The sequence below is a fragment of the Melanerpes formicivorus genome, unplaced genomic scaffold (assembly GCF_026170545.1).
Source record: "Melanerpes formicivorus ecotype bairdi unplaced genomic scaffold, bMelFor1.0.p_v2 SCAF_3, whole genome shotgun sequence".
Taxonomy (NCBI): Eukaryota; Metazoa; Chordata; class Aves; order Piciformes; family Picidae; genus Melanerpes; species Melanerpes formicivorus.
The window spans coordinates 13,095,043-13,116,007 of NW_027142355.1; the positions used below are offsets into that span (position 1 = coordinate 13,095,043).

The 20,965-nt window shown below is 41.4% G+C and overlaps 2 protein-coding genes across 11 annotated transcripts in view; one reads left to right on the forward strand and one right to left on the reverse strand.

Annotated features, from left to right (window-relative positions):
• The window catches only part of DUS4L (dihydrouridine synthase 4 like), a 39,239-nt gene extending 21,583 nt beyond the window's left edge, over window positions 1-17,656 (reverse strand). The window contains exons 1-7 of one of the 7 annotated variants that reach the window (XM_068166978.1): window positions 16,885-17,509; window positions 16,521-16,642; window positions 13,454-13,571; window positions 12,522-12,644; window positions 11,374-11,600; window positions 10,282-10,285; window positions 1,651-1,752 (exon numbers count right to left, since the gene is read on the reverse strand). In XM_068166978.1, the coding sequence (XP_068023079.1) occupies window positions 1,651-1,752; window positions 10,282-10,285; window positions 11,374-11,600; window positions 12,522-12,644; window positions 13,454-13,571; window positions 16,521-16,642; window positions 16,885-16,994 (806 nt within the window). In that variant the 5' untranslated portion in view covers window positions 16,995-17,509. Of the gene's footprint in view, window positions 1-1,650; window positions 1,756-2,176; window positions 2,374-8,667; window positions 10,025-10,281; window positions 10,286-11,373; window positions 11,601-12,521; window positions 12,645-13,453; window positions 13,572-16,520; window positions 16,643-16,884; window positions 17,536-17,559 lie in introns of those variants that run through there. The other 6 variants (XM_068166946.1, XM_068166962.1, XM_068166953.1 and 3 more) reach the window with 6 other exon arrangements.
• Window positions 17,644-20,965, forward strand: part of COG5 (component of oligomeric golgi complex 5) — a 181,775-nt gene continuing 178,453 nt past the window's right edge. For all 4 annotated transcript variants that reach the window (XM_068166880.1, XM_068166898.1, XM_068166887.1 and 1 more), the window contains exons 1-3: window positions 17,644-17,750; window positions 18,684-18,823; window positions 19,792-19,849. In XM_068166880.1, coding sequence (XP_068022981.1) covers window positions 17,672-17,750; window positions 18,684-18,823; window positions 19,792-19,849 — 277 coding nt within the window. In that variant the 5' untranslated portion in view covers window positions 17,644-17,671. The remainder of the gene's footprint in view (window positions 17,751-18,683; window positions 18,824-19,791; window positions 19,850-20,965) is intronic.

Genomic DNA, 20,965 nt, shown 5'->3' on the forward strand with positions numbered 1-20,965 from the left:
CTGCCCTCTGGTACTGTCAAAGCAGCTAGATGTGATCTTTAACTCCACAAGATTCCTGTGACAGTTTTGTTAACAAGATAATTGAATATGTCACAAAGAATAGCGCTGTTTCACTCTTCTGGAAACCACAGTTCAAAGGAATAGCTGACTGCTAGAAACTAGGCACAAAAATCTGTACCTTTGTATGTAATTAAAAACACTGTGTTTAATGTTTGATTACATTTTGGTAACTCTACAGTTTATAAATTTGCCTTTTATCTATAAAAACTGGATTCAAGCCCTCTTTATATCTTAGGTGAAACCTATTTCAACATTACCAATGCATTACCTGCACATGTCATCAGCCTGCAGAAATTCCTGCAGCTAGTTTCCTCACATAAACCACTAATGATATGATGATTATGACTCACATAGTATTTCTCTGTTCTTACACACTGTTGCACTTTTGATTAGGAAACAATAGAAAATATGAGCCCTCAATAGTCTTGGATGATATGCTGAACTCCTCACAGGCCACCTTACAAAAATCAGAGGCTAAATTAGATTTTAGAATATATTAAATTTTGGAAGTTCTGGTAATATGACTAATCATTAATACCAGCTGTGGAGGATCCAACCATTTTCAAAACTCTCCCATAGCTTTAAATACTTAAATTCAGACTCTCCACAAAGCAGGGTTTTGGGTTATGTTTTTTTCTTGACAATGTTACAGTAAAAGCTATATTCTTCATTTTAAATGCAAAAAGCAAATACTTCACAGTTTTAACACAACACTAAGACAGTAACAATTGTTTGGTTTAAAAGCTTTAAGGTTTGGGGATGTACTTTGGCTGGGGTTTCTTTTAAGAATTACTGGTATTCCAGAAAGATCATAACTGTTTATCTTGCCAAATTTAATCAGCTACTTACAGGAAACAATCCTAAGACAACACTGTAAGCCAAGCTTTTGCATAAAATGAATAATTCACATACTTCCCCCCTCCTGCCTTACTAAGGGCATTTATTTAAAATAATTATTTTTCTTAATGTTTGTATCGTGTTCCAGAAGCATTATTTTGTCAATACATAGAGGGGCCTTTACTTCAGTAGTCCAGAACGTTCTGCATCCAGCTGAAGTCCACTTTTTTTTAAAACAAATGATCTCTCAAATGTCTTACTGCTCTTACACATGCTGTATGTTGCTGAATATCAGATGTCTCTTAGCTGGTCCACACCCATAACGCCTAGTGCACACCAAAACACTGTAAAGCTGCTCCTAATAAACTTGAAAACTTCTGAAAAGGCTGCACAGTTCTCTCATTTCTTACTGACCTCACGTGAAGGTAGATACCCTACCATATGCTGGCTACTCAAAAAAAAAACCCAGAAGACTGAAAGATGACAACCCATTTGCTGAAGCAAAGCAATAGGGCTCATCCTGGGAACTCGGATCAATCAGCAGTGTGCAGAAAACAAACATAAAGCTCTTTAAGAGGCTTGTTAATTCTTGAAATTCCTAATGCTCGAGTCCCAAATACCATTCCTTCATCTTAGTTCACAACTACTTTAAGATAGTAGCAAAACTCCGTGTTTACAAAAGCAAAGGCGTAAAAGAAACCCTCAAACTGTGAAAAGACCGAGATGGGGTTGTCTAGCACAGTGAAGTCCTACCTCAGTGGAGAAATAAACGGCAGGCAGAGCACGAGGATTACTGCTATTTCACCATACAGAAAGAGGACAACTGCCGTCCACTGGAAAGTCATAGTGCCAGCACTCCTGTGGAGGAAGAAGAGGCTCAGGCGGGCTCACGATACTTCACCCGCTGGTACTATTGCCAGAACGGTTCCGGCAGCTTCCCCCGGGCAAGGCTGCCTCGCGTTGGGCCGTGGGGCTTCAAAGGGAGTTATTTCTAAGGAACTGAACTCCAGCTCCGCGGGGTTGCGTGGCTCACTGTACTAGCTTTCTCTCTCGAAGCAGCCCCTGGGGCAAAGCTCGTTTAACGGCCAACAGAGGTGGGAGCTAGGACCCTCAATGCCGCTGCAACCGGCTCAGGGGGCAGAGCAGGGCCTACCGGCAGCAGCACACGAAGAGGAAACCGCAGCCCCGCCTGTGCCGCACACCAACGGCTACCTCCCCCTGCCCACAGCCTCCACTACCCTCTGCACAGACGAGGAGGCCTGGGCCTCCTGGGACCCACCCTGTTCCTTCCCACGGCCGCCTGGCCTTCGCAACCTCCTCAGCGCCGGCGCCCAGCTGAGCCTGATGGCGACGAGCCGCTCTCCAAGGGGCGGGGAGCGGGGCCTCGCCTCTCGGGACGGGCTCGGAGCGAGGGAGCCGGTCCTTCCCGCGGCGCCGAGGAGCAGCGGCACAGGCTGATACGGCATGCAGTCACGAGGTAACCTCCGCCCACCTCAGAGGATGTGGGCCGGGACTACGGACATGCGGCTGGGCGGGGAACATGAACTGGGGCCGATGCGGAGGTGTCTGCTGCCCCAGTTAGGAAAGGGTGCGGACAGGCCAACGGGGCGGGAGGAACTCCCTCAAGTCCCACTCGGTGGAGGAGCAGGCTCCCACCACCCTCCCCTCTCGACAGAGGCCGTCTTTGGCTACCTCCCCTGCTGCCTCTTCTCTGGCAGAGGGCCCAGTGCTGTAACGACTGTTAGGGGGTTTGTGTGAGCTACCTAAAAAGGGGAGCAATTTTTTAAGGACCACACCTCTGTTGGAAAATGCAGGGATCTACATATTGCGAAAGGTTACAATTAATTCGTTTTTCACATTTAGGGAATGGTTGTAAGCATTTTGCTGCAGGATCTTGCTCTAATCATTCCACTGCTCCATGCCTTACATTACTTCATTGCAGAGGTAACTCTATAGCACGGTCATTAGTTTCTGAAGTTCAATTTACATACTCTCTGTTTTTATCTATATATTATGCTACTTCAATGTATTATGACCCTGTGGGTCTGTCTTCTCAAGGAAACTGGGTCCAATACTCATAAAGACATCAGAAGTAACAACCAAACAAGTCTCAAATACTGCCAAACAGGCAGTGTTTGGACCTTATGAATAAACCAATACTCTTTTGGAAAACCATGTTCTATCCTAGTGTCCTGTGCAGTGATTTTTATCAGCATAGCAAGGCTCTGGGCACATTATACTTTGCTATCTAGTTTCCCATTTTTTGACTACCTCTTTTGTCACCTTTGTAAGTCCCCTTCTTTACCCCTGCATAACACTCCCCTAATCACTTTCCCCTGTTCCTAGTTTTGCTGTATCTGTGCCCACATCCAGTATGCCTGATGCCATTATTTGGGCAGTCTTGACTTGCTTTTTATGGCATAAATGAGGTTATCAGACACTGTAGGATCTAGAAGTTTCTAGTTCCAAAATAACTCAAAACTACAGTTCTCTGTGCAGTTCAGTTGTTTTTCACCCAGCTCTTCTATAACCACCAGTGAAATTCAGCCATTCCTCCCAGCACTGTTGTTACTGGAAATAGCAAGTAAACTCCCCAACACTGATTTTCAGTTTTGAGAAGTATACATGCCTTTTATTTACAGCTGGGCACACGGGATCATTCTACCTATGTGAGCACACAAACGAGTATCTTACAGAGAGCAAATATCAGCATTCTATGCATATTCATTACATTTCCAGGAAGTGATTAACTTACTCATCAACCTTTAGGAACTCATGCTAACATATGCATATAGCTCTCCCACATGCACATTCCCATCCTCTGGGAAATTTTGGGGAAGAGTCTTCAAGAAGAATCCCCCTGACTTCCTCCACCTCTGATGCTCACATATTCTTCATCACTTTGCTCCCTAGCTGACCCTGAGGTTCACACATGCTCAGAGAGGTGTGAATTCATTAGTGGGAGTGTTTAGAAGCTTTCTTATCATAAAGAAAACTGCAGACTTCACAATTTATTACCTTTCCTTTTAGTAGCTTTTCACACTGTTGTATGCCATGTTCAGCAGCTTCATATGTCATATCCAAGAGTTTTCTGCACCCTGTTCAGTTAGCTCAGGCCAGGGCAAACTCAGAAGCTTGCTGGCTTGCTTGCAGTTTTAACAGACTCTGGAGGTGCGGGTGGAAAGAGTTACTGCATCTAGCTAGGCATCACCAGCTCTTGACATCCAGCCCTCTTCCCTGCTTTTGAAAATTCTGTTTCCATTAATTTCTGTCAAAATGAGACATTAAATGCTGTGAATAGGCTCACAGAACTATTTTGGCTGGAAAAGACCTTTAAGATCATCAAGACCAACCAACTCTACTGAATTCGGTGCTAAACCATCACAGTATCACAGTATCATTAAGGTTGGAAGAGACCTCAAAGATCATTGACTCCAATCTGTCACCACAGACCTCATGACTAGACCATGGCACCAAGTGCCACGTCCAATCCCCTCTTGAACACCTCCAGGGACGGCGACTCCACCACCTCCCTGGGCATCCCATTCCAATGACGAACAACTTGCTCGGTGAAGAACTTTCTCCTCACCTTGAGCCTAAACTTCCCCTGGTGCAGCTTGAGACTGTGTCCCCTTGTTCTGGTGCTGGTTGCCTGGGAGAAGAGACCAATCCCTTCCTGGCTACAACCACCTTTCAGGTAGTTGTAGAGGGCAATGAGGTCACCCCTGAGCCTCCTCTTCTCCAGGCTAAACAATCCCAGCTCCCTCAGCCTCTCCTCATAGGGCTTGTGCTCAAGGCCTCTCACCAGCCTTGTTGCCCTTCTCTGGACACGCTCAAGTGTTTCGATGTCCTTCTTAAACTGAGGGGCCCAGAACTGGACACAGTACTCAAGGTGCAGCCTAACCAATGCAGAGTACAGGGGCACAATGACTTCCCTACTCCTGCTGGCCACACCATTCCTAATGCAGGCCAGGATGCCATTGGCCTTCTTGGCCACCTGGGCACACTGCTGGCTCATGTTTAGGTGGGTGTCAATCAGCACCCCCAGGTCCCTCTCTGTTTGGCAGCTCTCCAGCCACTCCGACCCCAGCCTGTAGCTCTGCATGGGGTTGCCGTGGCCAAAGTGCAGCACTCTGCACTTGGACTTGTTGAGTGACATCCCGTTGGACTCCGCCCATCTGTCCAGTTGGTCAAGGTTCCTCTGCAGAGCCTTTCTACCTCAGCACCACATCTCTGTGTCTTCTAAACACTTCCAGGGATGGAGGTTCAAACACTTTCCTGGGGAGCCTATTGTACAGTTTGATAACCCTTTCAATTAAGTTTCTTCACTGAAACCTCACCTTGTGCAACTTGAGGCCATTTCCTCTCATTATATCACTTGTTACTAAGGAGAAGAAAGCAACACCCACCTTGCTCCAACCTCCTTTCAGATAGTTGTAAAGGTCTTCCCTCAGTCTCCTCCAGACTAAACAATCCCAGTTGCCTCAGCCACTCCTCATAAAACCTGTTCACCAGGCTCTTCACCAGCTTCATTACTCTTCTCTGGACACCCTCCAGCACCTCAATATCTTTCTTGCAGTGATGGGCCAAAAACTGAACACAGTATTTGAGGTGTGGCCTCACCAGCGGTGAGTATAGGGGATGATCACTTCCCTGGTCCTGCTTGTCACACTAATAGTTGTTCTTTGTTGTAATCCCTTTGAACTGACATGGGGTAGGAAGTTCCAGGATAAGCAGTTTTGAGCAGAGTTGTTTGCAGCTGCTCACAATCTGATATTGTTTACATGTTAAGTTTACCAAGTCTGTGACCTGGGGATGGAGCCAGTGTGTTAGCATTTTCCTAGCTGCTGCCAAGCAGTGTCTGGATGAAAGGTTACATCCCAAATAATTGTTTATGCATAACAAATATTGGAGAGTAATTCAACCAGCCATTTCAATGCAGTCCACATAGTGGAAGCTTCCTGAGTTTTAAGAAACATTTCTAACACGTTTTCATAAACATGTAATGAGAACATAGACAAAATGTAATGTCTTTCTATGGCCTAGTAATTACGTTTTAGCAATTGGCCTACAGCCATTTTACTTTATTGAAGCTGCTAAAATATTACTAAAGACTTTATCTCTTTTAATTCCAGAGCAGTTTCTATTTCTGAACTGCTTACTCACCTCTTAATAGCACTACAAGCTGCCCTCCCAGTAGCCTAGCCTCATACCTACAGGACTGTATTTGTACATCTGTGCTGCCAGAGACTCTGACTCTTTTTCATGTCAAGGAATTTGTAGTATCTCAGACTCACTCTGCAGTGACTACTGTGCACTTCCACTGCAGCTGATGGATGTTCCCCACTGTGAGAAATACCCAAGCAAAAATCATAGACAAGAGGACAAAGTCTTCGAAGCAAAACTTCCGAAGAGTATTGAAAAACCGAGCCAGACGAGCCGGGTGCTTCTCCTGAGAGGCGCACACGCCCCCTGCTGTTCTATGCATGTATACCATCCGCCCCATCGCCTAATGCCCTTCCCCATTGCCTGGCTCCTTGGAAACTTTCCAACCGCCTACTGATCTTGGGCCCCGGTTACATCCCCGACTGGTTACTTCTCTTTCTTTCAAAGGCAGTTTACTTCTCCCTATACAACCAGCAAGCCTCCGAAGTGTTTACCCACGTGTCACCTCTCCCGGCTGCATAGCTCCAACATGTCTGAAGCAAAACGCTTATCTTACCTATCACACCCACCAATCTGGAAGGAAATCTGAGGAACAGAGAGATCTGAGGAACAGAAAAATGCCTCCGGCAAACGTCTGTCAGACCTTGCTTTGCCCGATCAGTGCACTACGCCACTCCTGGAAGGTATTCTAACTGAAACTGTGAAAGTCTGGGCTGTTGATCTAACGCTGCCTATCTTACAGTGAGAAAGCGACGCTGTATGAGTTATATAACGGTTGGCTGCTTTAGAAGAAAACCCCACAAAGCTTAAAAGATTTCAGTTAAAATAAATGCTTTTCCCTCCCACTAACAAGGTGAGAAAGCATTCAGAAGTAGAAATATGCTTGTGTATTAGCAGGTGGTTAGAGACTAATTCTCTGAGAAAGGCAAAGTGCAAACTTGTTCCATTGGAGTTTGGCATGTCTGACAGCTGCCTCATCATCACACATGCCATTTGTCCAAACATCACAGAAAAGAGACTTAAGAAACAAGAGCAGGAATAGAAAAAATGTCATTGTACAAGCTGCAGAGGGAGCTGGGGTTATTGCAGCAAGGCAAAAGTTGCAAGGAAATACATATATTCTGAGTGTGACATTGTTGGGCAGGGTGGCTCAACATAAAACCTGGAGCAGTTAAAACAGGCAACAGACCTAAGATAGGAGCAAAGCTTTCTATCTTATGTTACTTGCAGAATAACTTTTAAAAATTAGAAAACAGAAATACTAAGTACCTGGTGGTGTTATTTGTAACATATGCAGGGAAGACATACACAAGGAGGCTTTAAACTGGAAATGAGCATTCTCCCATACTCAAATATCTTTTAATAAGAAGTAACAGTCATATTCTAAAACATCACCGAGACTTAACATAACTGCCATCTTTAACAGTTTATGTATATTTGACAGCTGAGACTGCTCAAAATAGGGCTTTAAGATTCCAACTCTGTAGTTTATTCTACATCGACACAATGCAGTGTGTTCAGGTGAATACAAAATTTACAAGGGAAGAGGATGCACAATTCTTTCAGCCTCAAAAACTTCTGTTAACTGTTATGATGTGTAATTGGCCACATGAAGCAGTCCTTAATCACTAGTGATATTAAGAGCAACCTAGGTCTTGTACTTCAGGCAAACCCCAAACCAACCAAACCAAACCAAACCACACCACACCACAAACAAAACCCACCAAAACCAAAACCAGAAATCACCCCCACCCCCCAAAAACCCCACAAACTAACAAACCCAGAAGACCTGGCATTTTTGTTAATTTATGATGATAAATGTTTCTTCTCTGCTTTTTGTGCCTCCTGCGATGTTTCATAGCAAGTAATAGTTACTTGTCAAATTGTAAAAATCTTTGGAAGATACTAATGCAGGGCTCAGTTAATATTTTCAAGAATCGCCACTTTCTGCAATCCAATTGCATAATTTTACTTTTTAATTTTGATGAAGAATGCTGGAAGCATTCTCAGAACTGAGTATTGCACTATAGTGGGGAATTTGAGACAAAATATAATGTCATACGGTTGGAAAATAAGAACTTTTGCTGTAAAGCTCATCAATTGAGTGAGGAGTATTAGCTGAGGAAAAACAAGACATTAGAAAGAGAAGTATGAACTGTGGAAGGCATTACTGAGGGTTACATATAATGCTTTACATAATTGTGCTCATCCAATGTCAAGAAAACATTAAAATCCAGAAGAATGAAAAAAATAATAGTCTCACAGAATGGAGAATCTCTTGCATAAAAGAGGGTTGTAGCTACCGTTTCCATTAGCCTCGAACAGCAAAGCTTGTCTGTAGTTTTCCATTTGTTAATGTATGAGGAAGGTGGCCCTATCAGAAGAATTATACAATTGCTGTCTTAGTGAACTAGACTTAATGGCTCAGGTCATGCCTTTGAACTTTTGTTCATATTTGCTGTGAGAAACAAGTCTTTTATGCCATTGCATTAAGAGAATTGTGAGAATTTATGTACCTACATGATTAAAAGATCTGGGAAGTAGCATCAATAGCAACACCCCTAAATTGTCATAGTTTATAGTGTAATAAAAAATAAATCACAATTGTATACAAACCCAAATAATTTATTTAGAAAAATTCAGAACTATTCACTAGTATATTCACAGAAGTATCAGAGTTGAAAAACTAAGCAATTTCTGGAATGAATTCCTGCATAAACATGCAAGGAAAGCAAATAATTTGATTATAAATAATTGCACTGTTGAGATTTGTGAAATTTCCCTTGCAGAACAAATGCAGATGGTGTGTAATGTTATTATTTTGTTCTAATTTTCATCATTTCCCTCCCGTACAAAGACTCAAAGCCAAGTGACTGTCGTGTTTTGATAAGCAACATGCCAGCAGGCAGAAAGGACTGCAAGAGCCCCACTGAGAGAATCTGTCAGCTTTTCTTTGACCTATAAAGTTCAGGTTTGGTAGATGACAGGGATTTAATCTTTTATATAATTATACTGCAGTAGATAAAACTGAATTTAGTTAGATTGAACTTTCAAGTCTTGTGTTTTAAATTTAGGTAAGTTTGTACTTAGCTTAAACTATCTCTTAATTTTACTTTTGTTCTTTCTGTCACTTGTGTATTCCAGTTTTTCTTCACTGCATGAAGTGTAGATTTTTTTCTGAGTTGTAAGAAAGTTAAAAAGTTTTAGACTGCAAAAGAAAGATGCTGGGCTTCACAGCCTCAGGGCCTGTAAGCTTTTAAAGTCTACACCAATTTAAAAGTACAGCTTATGCTGGTTAAAACAAAGACTTCTGCAACCTTTGTATTCTTAGTGATCTGGAATTCCTGGTATTATTTATGAGTAGTTCTGATTGTAGGAGGTTTCACCTAAGAAGGACTCTAGGTTTTGCAAACATATTGCTGTAAGCAATTCCCAGGTGAAAAAAAAAAGGTAATTTACTAGAGTCTTCTGTGTAGTAGTGTGTTGTAAATACAATTCCACATTTATGGAACCTGGAATATTTTCTGCAGCGAAAAATGCTTACAGAAAGTACTAAAAATGTAAAATATCACCCTGATCATAATGTTATGCTGTCATGACAATATTTATGCAATATATGAATGTGACTAGTAAGTAAGAACCCAATCAGAACTTTAACAATGTATTGGCAATTGTACAATGTAAGTTTACACAGCATTCAAACCTTTCAGGTATCACACACAATAATGGTCTTTCAGATAATCCAGTACTGCTGAGGTACTTGATAAAACATTAAAAATTTTTTTTTCTTGTTTGGAAGTTATCCGTTCCATCATGTAGATTAAATGGTGGTGAAAACATGTAAAAGGTGTCCCGTGCTCCAGAGCAATGTCAACCCAGTCTTGGATGCACTTCAAAGGTGTCTCTTCATATCCTGCAAACATAGCTGGATTTGCCAAGAGTCCTCTAGCCACCATTATACCTTCAATTTGGAAATTAAAGTAGAAAGTTACATTATCGTTTAAATTTTACATTAAACCTTCCTTTAGATTTTATACAGCGCCCCTTAGGAGAACAACCCAAAGCTTACAAACAAGTAATGGTAGAACAGGGATGACTATTACAGCTATACCAGAGAAATCCATTTAACAATCCAAACCTTGCAGTACCTACAACACCTGCTGAAACACTCCACTGGATGATGTATCCTTCCAGAAATTTTGAAATGGAACACAGCACACTCCTTCCTTACTTTGTAAACTGCAGTTCAATAGTGTTTGGCTTTCAATTGCTACACACATGCAAGCCTGTCTTATAAAATTATGATGGAAAGACAAAAGTAGCAATGTACTAAATTGTGTCATTTTTAGTGCAACTCAGGTGATTCATTGACCTTGAGTCTTTCTTCCAGTAAGAGTTCAATGTCTCAAATATATCAATTTCAGGGCTCTTGGTCTGCAGTAAATCTTTCTGACCAAACCAAAGTATTTGCAACTATAATCCCAAATTGTCATTTGAAGTTCTTTATCATACTTAGTCTCTTAAAAATAAAATGATCAAATATCACAGATCTATTTTACTATTGGATGTGACTGAAAAAACCCAATGCTTTATATCTTTGCTATTGAAGATTAGCTGAGCTATGAGAACATTCTTTTCTCTTATGTATTTCCTTCTTGCTTTGTATTTGGGAGAAAAGTCATTGTAGCAGACTGACAGTTTGGTTCAGCAAGTTTTTTATTATTGCTATTAAATATCAGTAGCATCAAAAGAAACTGCAGTGATCTACTGTGACTAAATAACAGCAGGGCAATCCTTTACCCCCACATTTTACCACTGCAGTGTAAGACAAGGTAAATACATACAGATCTGAAAGCGAATGCCTATTGTGTCCTTGAAGCTAATCATCTTAACTGCTGCTTAACACTGTTTCCTTTTTCCAAGTTTTTCCTTTTTCTTACTGTCAGAAATCTGCTCCTATGTGCAGTAAGCAGAGATTTCCAAGTGGAAGTTTAGAGTTCTTTAAAAGATGATCAGCTCCAAAGAGACTGAATAAAGGTCTGAAGGTCTCCCTGAACTCCACTAGTGAGTGATAAGATAGCATAATTAAGCAAAGAGCTTTTGTAATTTGCCTTGGAAATCATTATTTGTGGCTTTGAATAACAGTGCTCTAGTGCTCTGATGGCTACAAGTGAGTCTGAAACCATCCTCTTTTATCTGTCTCCTCAGAGAGTGAAAAGCACTCAAATCATGTCCTACTTACAGACAAAATAAATACTTGGAAATCTGATTTGTAGATTTACTTAGAAAATGGAGTATGTTAAATCTTACCATCTGCTCCTGTCGAGTGATGAACATTTTCAGCATCTTTTAAAGTTTTAATGTCTCCATTAGCCACAACAGGTATAGACGTGCTTTGTTTAATTATTTTAATGGCATCATAATGTACAGGCTGATGTCTTTCTTCTACACTTCTCCCATGTACCGTAATCCAGGAAACTCCAGTTGCTTCAGCTTTCTGACAAAGATCAACTGTTCTTTTTAAGTCCTCATGGATCCTAAAATTCCAAGGAATGAAAACATTAGACAGTAAGTTTCCTCAACTATATATAAAATGCCCTCTTCCATTAGGAGGAGTTACCACAGACTTGTATAAATAACAGTTTAAATAAAGAAAATGACTGTTGGAAGATACAGAGTTTTTTGTTTATTAAAGAGATATGAGCTTAATATATGAAAAACACTATTTAATTTAGCATTTCCCAATTATGTCACATCTATGAAATATGCATGATAAATTGTACCAAGATTATGCAATGTGCCCAGAAGATTCTAAAATCTTACTTTGCGTATTTTGTGGGAGAAAAAAAATTCCTAACAGTTCCCTTTTCCTGATGGACTGAGCTGAATCTTAACTGACAAATACATAAAAGCCACATGGAATGTGTGGATAAATAGTGGATGAAGTAGTACAAATCAATGGAAAGCAAATTTACAGATGTTTAGAAGTGATGAAGGGAAGCAGGATGTGTTCTTCTACAGCATCTGTGGGGACCAGCTCCCAGTTTTGTTATCCTTCCCTTTGGAGCCAACGGCAACTATAGCTCTGGCCTCTGACAGCTCACAAAGTAAATTTTTGAGTTCATACAGACTATGCATTGCTTTGCTTTTATGGAACCTTAAACCTTCTAATTTGTACTTTCATGTTTTCTGGATTGCAAGAAAACTCAACCATCCAGTATGGGCAACTAGTCAAAGGCTGTGCTAGTTCTGCTATCTAAGTTTGTGATTACTTGGCACAGACATTATTTCACTATCTGGGGTCAAAAAATCCCAGCAGGCTTCAGGTGTAAGGAGATTATTATAATGTTCAATATTACATTAACAGAATTACATATATTATAGTGTAACTATTACAGAAACATGTTCCTTTAAAGGATTCTTCCATATACCACAAACAGCACTTAAACTAGACGTACCTTATTTTAATAGATACTGAAAACCTAGGATTGTCGATCTGATTCCGTATGTGTCTCACCATATCTTGAACTAGTTCTGGTTTATTCATTAAGCAAGCACCATAACCTTCTGACATTGCCCATCTTTAAAAGAAAAAAGAACACTTGTAGAATACATTCGGAAAAACACAGGTCAACTTCAAATACATTGGTTTCTTTCCTTATAACTTTTTCAATGTGTGCTTGAGTACATAGAGATAGTGGTGGCTGTAGAGATCCAGGATTGCTTTGCAGTTTGACACCAGCTTTTAGATCCTCGTTCAGTGCTGTTAGAACTTTGGACAAGTTACCAATCTCTTCCAGTTCACTTTTCTGTCCACAAAGTGGACTCAAAAGGAAGATAAATGAATATTTAATTAACATTTAGCTAATATAAACAGAGAGTAGATCACTAATTCACTGTATTTATAAACCTAATAAAAGACAGAAAAAATATTTGCAGCACTTCCTGAATAATATAATCTGTATAATTGTATTTTAGAGACTATCCTTCACTTGCAAAAGTCTGAGGCATCAGAGACTTGCCTTATTATTTTGGGTATTGCCACATCATGTCTCAAAACACTCTCCAAATCATATATAGAAAGCTCTTGTTGGTTAATGCATATTTAACATCTGTTGAGAAGGGATGGACACTTCACTTCTGAGCCAGCACTTAATATTTCAGAAGTCAGTTAAGGCAAGTTGGCAAATATATCTGGTTTTTCCAGGCTCACCATGGTGACAGGCTTCTCAGAACATTCAGAGCAGTGTCTTGCCACATAGACATTTCTGACAGGTTAAAAAGCTGTTTCTCTCTCAAAATCTCTTTTTAAGTTAAGACAGAAATTACTATGAAAAAGAAGACCACCCTCATTTATTCAAATTATTTCACCATTTTTTTCAAACTTTACCTCTGAGGACAGCCACAGTTTATGTCTATTCCATCTGCAAAAGGACAGACGATGCGGGCAGCATCACACAAAACCTGTGCTTCTTTAGCAGCAAACTGAACAATCAGTGGATGATCACCTACTCCAAGGAAAAGATATTTAGAGATTTAAGAAAGTCCAGAAAATAATATTAAAAAAGTCTAAATTTTGAATGTTTTTCCTGTATTGTAGAGATGTCTGGTCATAATCCTGGGCATTTGGCTCCAGGTGACTCTGCAAAGTGGGGCTGGATAATATGACCTCAAGAGGTCCTTCCAAACTTAACAGTTTTGTGATTCTGTGAACCCTAGATCACAAATAAAAATAGGTGACCAGCAGTTACAAAATTCAGGTGGTTTCTGGCTCAACATACATTTTTGTCTGACTGAATTGGCCAGATGTTCTGTTTTTCAGAAAGATTATATGAAACTACTATTCTCTATTTTTTATCAGCCTTTATGCTTCCTCTTCTAGTCTACCCCTTTCTGTCTGTACACTGCCCCTTTGTTGTGCTGACATGGCTGTGTATCTTGCCAGGTGGGAAACTTGTTTATGAAACCAACCCTTCTGGAAGAAGATAAAACAATCCACAAGATTTGCCCTTCCATATCCCAACCCATCTTTCACCTCTTCTGTTTTTCATCCACAATTCAACATGCAGAGCTGGAATGAGAACACACAGGCAGAGGCAGCTTTAGCAGCTTTGCCTCAAGTGGAAACCAAACTGTCAGCGCTCCTCAATTTGGGTTTGCTGAACTACTTGTGATTTACTAAGCCCCTGCAGAGAGCCAGATGGTCATTTAGAACATGCTCTCCTCTTTCATAGCTACTGCATTACATTAAAGGCATTTAAAAATATCTCAGTCTTAGCACTCTTCATATAAACAATTGTTGCAGTTAAGATGAAGGGGGATATCTGAGCACTGATGGAAAGAGGTAATCCAACAAATGCACAAAGTGCATTTCTCGCACTGAAATAACAAATGCTTCTGAAGATTTTTCTATTTTAGTGGAAAATAAATAGCTCTTGAAGTAGTGGAGCTTAAGTCAGAGAGGGCAGCAGTACCCCTTCAATCAAGTTGAGACATTTAGAGAAATTACCTAAAAATCCAGCAAGCAAAAAACCCAATCCCTTGTATATTTTCAAAACAGTGTCCACCTAAGACAGTGCTCCAGCTGAAGAGTTTTATATTAATGCAGCTAAGACCTAAGAATAATGCCACATTTACATTTTTCATTTGAGTGTAAAGTAATAAAGATACTAAGTCTAGCCATATTACCTTTTTTTTAGCAGCAGCCACAAAGGGCATCTACTTCTATTTTAGAAATACACAAAAAAGAAACATCAAGGGCAAAGAAAAGGAAAAACTGCAATTGTAGGCTCCAAACCTGCTCAGCTAATTAGAAGACAATTCTTCAGACAGCCAGGATGTTAAAAATAAAATCACAGTAACATTTCACAACCTGTTGTGGAGCTACTTGTTAAAAAGCATAAATGCTAATAATGTAAATACTATAATCTTGCCAAAGCTGTCTGCAGCAGAATGTTTTAGAGGTCTGTAAAATTAAGGCCAGAATGAAAGAGGTGGATAATGTATTATTTACAACATTAGAACATTGCATTTTTAACCCCTTGTTATCTAGCAGCAAAGTTACAGAATGAAGGAGAATTTCATCTTTCCCCATCCCTGCAACCCCCAGAATATCCTACATATCTGACTTGTAAAACTTCAAACACATTTATGAAACCACCAGTTCATGCCAGCTGATTTGTGTAATTATTTCCACATCTTCCCACAGATCTCATACCACTATTCTCTTTTGCTTTACAGCCAGGACTCTGTAGTACTCCTTATACTCCATTTTGTATGTGTTTTGGTTATGTTTCTGTACCATGCCTGAAGTGGTGCTTCACCCCATCAATCCTAGCCATGCTTCAACCCCTTCTTGCTCCCTTAATAACCCTCTCATTACGTCAAAGACTCCAGCGACAGCTCATTCCACTTTTCACTCCAGCCAGTTTGACATCCTGCTTATCAGTCCTTGATTCCACTATTTCGATGTCTGGTCTATTCATTTTTTTTTCGCCTTTAGCAACTCTCTTATTTTTGTTAGACACTAGAAAACTTTTCTGGGCAGTAAGTTAAGTCTTCTCTCTGAAATGCATAAAAACCAGCAATTGCTGGGAAAAGTATCTTACTGCCATCCCATACTTGGTCTGCTGGGGATGAAGCTAATTGTAAAACTTATTTAAAGTTTATTTATTATAGTCTGCATGCTGCTGTGTTTTGGATTTTATGACAGAAACGTTGATAATGCACCAATGTTTTGGCTATTGTTACACAGGACTTGTATGGTGTTTCTTGACCTTTTCTTCTTCTCATTTTGCTTTACCCTCTCCCAGCAAGTAAATTGGGGTGGGCAACACTTTGGGAGTGGACAGTGTTGGCACAGCTGACCCAAGGAATATCCTGTATCATAGAACATCAAGTTCAGCAATAAAACTAGAGTGGAAGAGGAAGAAGAAAATGGGCTGGGATGTGGAAACTGAGTTCCAGGATGGCTTGGAGACTGACTGGGCATTGGTCTAATGTGAGGTGGAAAGTGACTGCCTTTGCATCATGACGCTTTTTGCGCCTTCTTTCCTTTGCTTATTAAGCTCTCTTTATACTGACCCATGAGTTATTTTGCTTTTGTGTTTCCTATTCTCTCCCCACTACTGGGTGGAGAGATGAATGAATGAACAGCTGTGTGGGTGCATAGCCACTAGGCTGCTATATGTGGTCAACTCACCACACATAAATCAGTTTGAAGGCCCTGACTTCAGGTGGAGACAAAGTTTTCCATTAATTCATTTGACACACTATCACTGGAATGTGCTTAGTCCCACCTTGAGTATACCTAGTTATACAATCAATCAGATATGGTATATCAAAATTGTTAACGGGTGTCAAGTTGTGTGACAGACTTCATTCAGCTAGCCAATTTTGTTTACTACCACATAAAACATTCTGACAAGGCAACTGCTGCTTAAAAAAAACCACACTACCTTTGTTTGTTGTGAATTCGCTGTCTCTAGCTTTTGTGGATCTCACAAAATCAGCTGCCACTATCATTGGTGTGTAACACAAATCGCAACTGTATTTCCTAACCAAGGTTCTGAAAGCCAACCTGCAGACACATGAAAATTAACAGATAAATTGTGAAGACATTTTTCTGATTAGCTATTCTAAAATGCTGTTCTGACACGCAGTACTGCGATGATGTCTGAGTATAATCTCAAGAGAAATAGATACAGGACATGTTTTGCATTTTATATATTTAAAGGAGAAAATGGTAATCATCTCTTTTCACACTCAAGATGAACTTTTTCTGAGAAAACACAGTGAAAACATAGTTGACGTGACACTTACTTTGAATAGCGGACCATAGGGGCACATATTTTTACAACTTGCCCCGAATGAAACAAATCCATAGCATCTTTTAGTTGGCACTGTTTAGTTTCTACGATGTCACCAATCATGTATAACTAATAATCCTTTTAGAATCTAGAAAAAGAAAGAATGTTTGCATGTAAGTCATTCAGCTGTTTCTCATATGCCACACAGCAACACACTAGACCTTAAACGGAGCTTGCTTTTTGGTAAAGCATCCTGCAGTAAGTCCCCAAATTGCACAGCGTCAGAACAAGCCCTTGCCTCCGTCACCACCGCCTTTGGCCGGGCATCCCATTGTTACTTGCGTAATTCTCCCCGACCCCGCGGTTGTGTTTTCAGTCCAGTACAGATTGTTCAAGCTGCAAGAGAAGTCTCCAGCGCAGCCCCTCTGCGTAAGACCGACTGCGAGGCCCGACCAGTGCTTCCCGGCGGTGCCTACGCACAGGCCTCACGGAGAAAGTTCTTCCTCATGTGCAGCGAGAACAGCCCCTGCTCCAGCCTAACCGCGCCATCTCTCGTTCTCCCGCTACAGGCCCCCCTGCCCCCTCAGGAGGTCTGCAGCCCAGGCACCCCGGAGTGAGCCTGTCCCTCGCGTGCCCATGCCTGCCGGGTGTCGCCACCCCTTGCCGCGCGGCCCAGCCCCGCGCTCACCACGTGCGTGACCGCCCCGCCGCCGCCGCCTGCCTGCCCGTCGCGCTCGCTCTCCATCATCGCCGCGCGCCGCCGCCTGGGAGTGACGCGCGGGCTCCCGGCACCTGCCAGCATGGAGGAGGCGGGGGTAGGCGGTGGCACGGCCATGGCCCCGGCCCCGGCCCCGGCCCTCGCCGAGCTGCTGGCGGACGGTGAGGCGCGGCCATTGGCGGGGGCTGGGGAATGCATCGCTGGCTCGGCGCGGGGGGTGAGGGACTGTGCCTCTGCCGACGGTATCCCGCCAGGGATCCTGTCCGCGGGCCATCTGGGGAAGACGAAGGGTCTTTTGATAGGGCGGGGCTCTGAGCTGAGCCGGCGGAGAGACACCGGTGCCTGGGGACAAGAGGAGGAGGGCGGTGCACCCTTGTTTTGTCAAGTCGCGGAAAGTTTTCGCGGCCGAGAACGACAGGAGGTGGGGAGTGCTGCCGCACTTCAGAGTATGTCCCTTCTCGGGGGCAGAGGGGGCCTCTTGGCGTGGTCCTGCGCGGGCCCATGTTCATCTGTGGTCGTTTGCTCCTTAAAGGAGGGAAAAAAGTGCTCTGAGATACTAAGGTGCTTGGTAATATTAGTACACACCCTGCAGTCTTGCTTGTTTCAAAATCATCATTCTACTATCATTAATGTAGTAGTTTATAAACCAATATGAAGAGAGTAATTTATAAGCCAGTGTAAGGGTCTAGTGTGGTTTCATGAAGTTGTGTCTCATGCCACTTTGATCCTTAGCAGTTTGAAGGTGGCTGATGTTCAACCTCAACAACCTCACTCTGGTTACTCTGTTAAAGTTTGAAAGAGAAAATATCAATGCTTTTTAGTCTATTCTACTCAAGAAAGAGCTGAGGGGAATAAAGGGTCTTGCATATTTTTCACCATTTACTTCCCCCCCTCCCCCCCCCCCAGGTCATCAGCTCTGAACTTGTTTCTCTTGATTCTGGTCTCAAATTGATGTCACATTTGTATTCTATGAAACAGAGAACGTAATGCTGTTACATTTGGAGGAACTGAAGATCAGATAACTTTTTGGTTTAAGTTAGTAAACATTATTTATCTTTTCTGAAGCATGAAAATGAAATCTAAATTTCTTTCAGAGTGTTATTCTGACTTCTTCAGAGAAGACTTTGATGTGAAAGCTTACACTTCCCAGTCTATCCATCAGGCTGTAATAGCTGAGCAACTAGCAAAACTTGCACAAGGTATTAGTCAGTTGGATAAAGAGCTTCATTTACAAGTAAGTTTAAAGCATGCCAGTTATTCTGGAGTGGTTGATATAAACGAGTCAAAATATTAGTAATGTTATGATTGTGTTGCTTCTGAAATGGTCCACTGTATTCTGAAAGCAGTAGCTAAAGGCGCTACTTGCAGCAAAACTGGTAGTGATCTGATGCTTAACTCAGTCAGGCCCACTCTTAATAGTCCTAGCCATAGTGCTTTGTTTTCAGTTTTTGCTACCAGTCTCTGTGTACATGGAGAGTCCACTCTTCCTCATAAGGATGTTCATTGATTCTTTCCAAATGTTTATGCCAGTTATCAGAAATGCTGGCCTGTGTTTTGGGATGACAACTGTGAGAAGATAGGGAGTGATTTGACTTGTACCCTTTCATCCTCTGCTGGAGTGTAGCCGAAGGGTTACCTTTAGCTGGGCAAATACAACCTGTGTTAATATGGCTCCACACATTCAGAAAGACTTGAGTTTGGATAGTACAAAGCTTTTTGGCAAAACCTATGTAGAAACCACAGATCCACAGTGGATGTTGCAGTGGGACCATGTGCTAAGTTTGTGTGCAATTTCAAAACCTGCTTCCTCCTATCTATCATCTGCCCCATTTGGTAAATTCTTTGGGAACTAGTTTCTTAATGCCATAAATAGAAAATATTGAAATGTGAATGTACTTTATTACTGTGTGATTAATAAGCTTACACTTACCTGAAATATACTGAAATGTGATTGCTCTGCTGGCTTTAATTAAGATGTCAGCTATGCTGCTGTTGCCAACCCTCTTCTTATTCTGAGCTTGCTGCTTTTGTGAATTAAAATGTGTTCTGAAAACCCTTTAATCTTTAAGGTCTGACTTCATTTTCCTCTGCCTAATGTAGGAATGATGATACTAATGCCTAGTGTAGGAGCAAGGATGATAAATAAATACTCCTTTAAGGCACACATTCCCATTTTTTGTCGAATATCCTGTTCTTTTTAAGGTTGTTGCAAGGCATGAAGACCTATTGGCCCAAGCAACTGGAATTGAATCCCTGGAAGGTAAATACTGTTATGTGGAAGTTACAGTGGAAGAAGCACTTTTTTTATCGGTGAAGGGAACATCATTCACTGCTGTAAGGAAAGTGATCCATTGCTAAAGGTTCATGTTCACAATGGAGACAGAGGAGTCCTGTAAAACTTTATTTGACTAAAGGGAGAGTCCACTGGGCAGAGTCCCTGTGGGGTGTCTCAAATTGCTGGAAGGCACATTTTCCTAGTTATCCTAAATTTCTGGATGCAAACAATCCTCTTCCATTCCTCATTGTCTGAGGTACTCAGAATGTATGGACTTCCCAGTCCACCTGCTATGTATTCCGCCCTTACATGTATGCCTCCCTGCATCATACATCGTGTATTCATTTAATGTAGGTTCTTCACTTCTCTGGGTTAATATTCAGTAGCCTATTAAGTTTGTGCTCTGTCCTAAAGTTCAGAAGTTCAGGCTGTGTTCAGTTTTTGCTATGCTTGGAGGATACTCTGGAGATTTATGGTAATACCCCTGGCAAGGCACTACCAGGGACTCTCTTGTTATTTGTATGTAACGAGATAAGGTTGAATTGTTGAGATTCCTAGTCTGGTCCTTAATTCTTTATTATCTCAAGTTGTCTAGCAGCATCCTCATTTGTAAAGACACGTTCACCTCAGTCCTATCACTGCCAGCTTTGGTCCCTAATGTTAAGGCTACAGATCTTGGTTTTGAGTAACATGTGGTAGCTTTTGTTTTTTAATGTCAGTAGATGGAGCTCCAGGGAGAAGATTTGGCTGATACTTCTCTGGCGTAACTATTTCACGGGAAAACATATTTTGATAATTGATTCTGAGCAACTTTGGCAATCATATCTTTTTGACCTTTAATATATTTTTCAAAATAAGCCTAATTTTGTTGCAGCATTAGCTGATCATTTGTTGCCGTAAGTACTAAGTTTGTGCATGTTGCATATGTATGAGTTGCATAATTTGCAAATTTTAACTGAATTTACTTCAACACATAATCTTAACTGCATTGATGTGTCTTTTTAAACTAGAAAGAAGCTACTGAGTTAAGTACATACCTTTGTGTTATTCCACTGCTTGGGATTTGGGTTTTAACATAAACTGCCAACTTTTAAAGGCTTT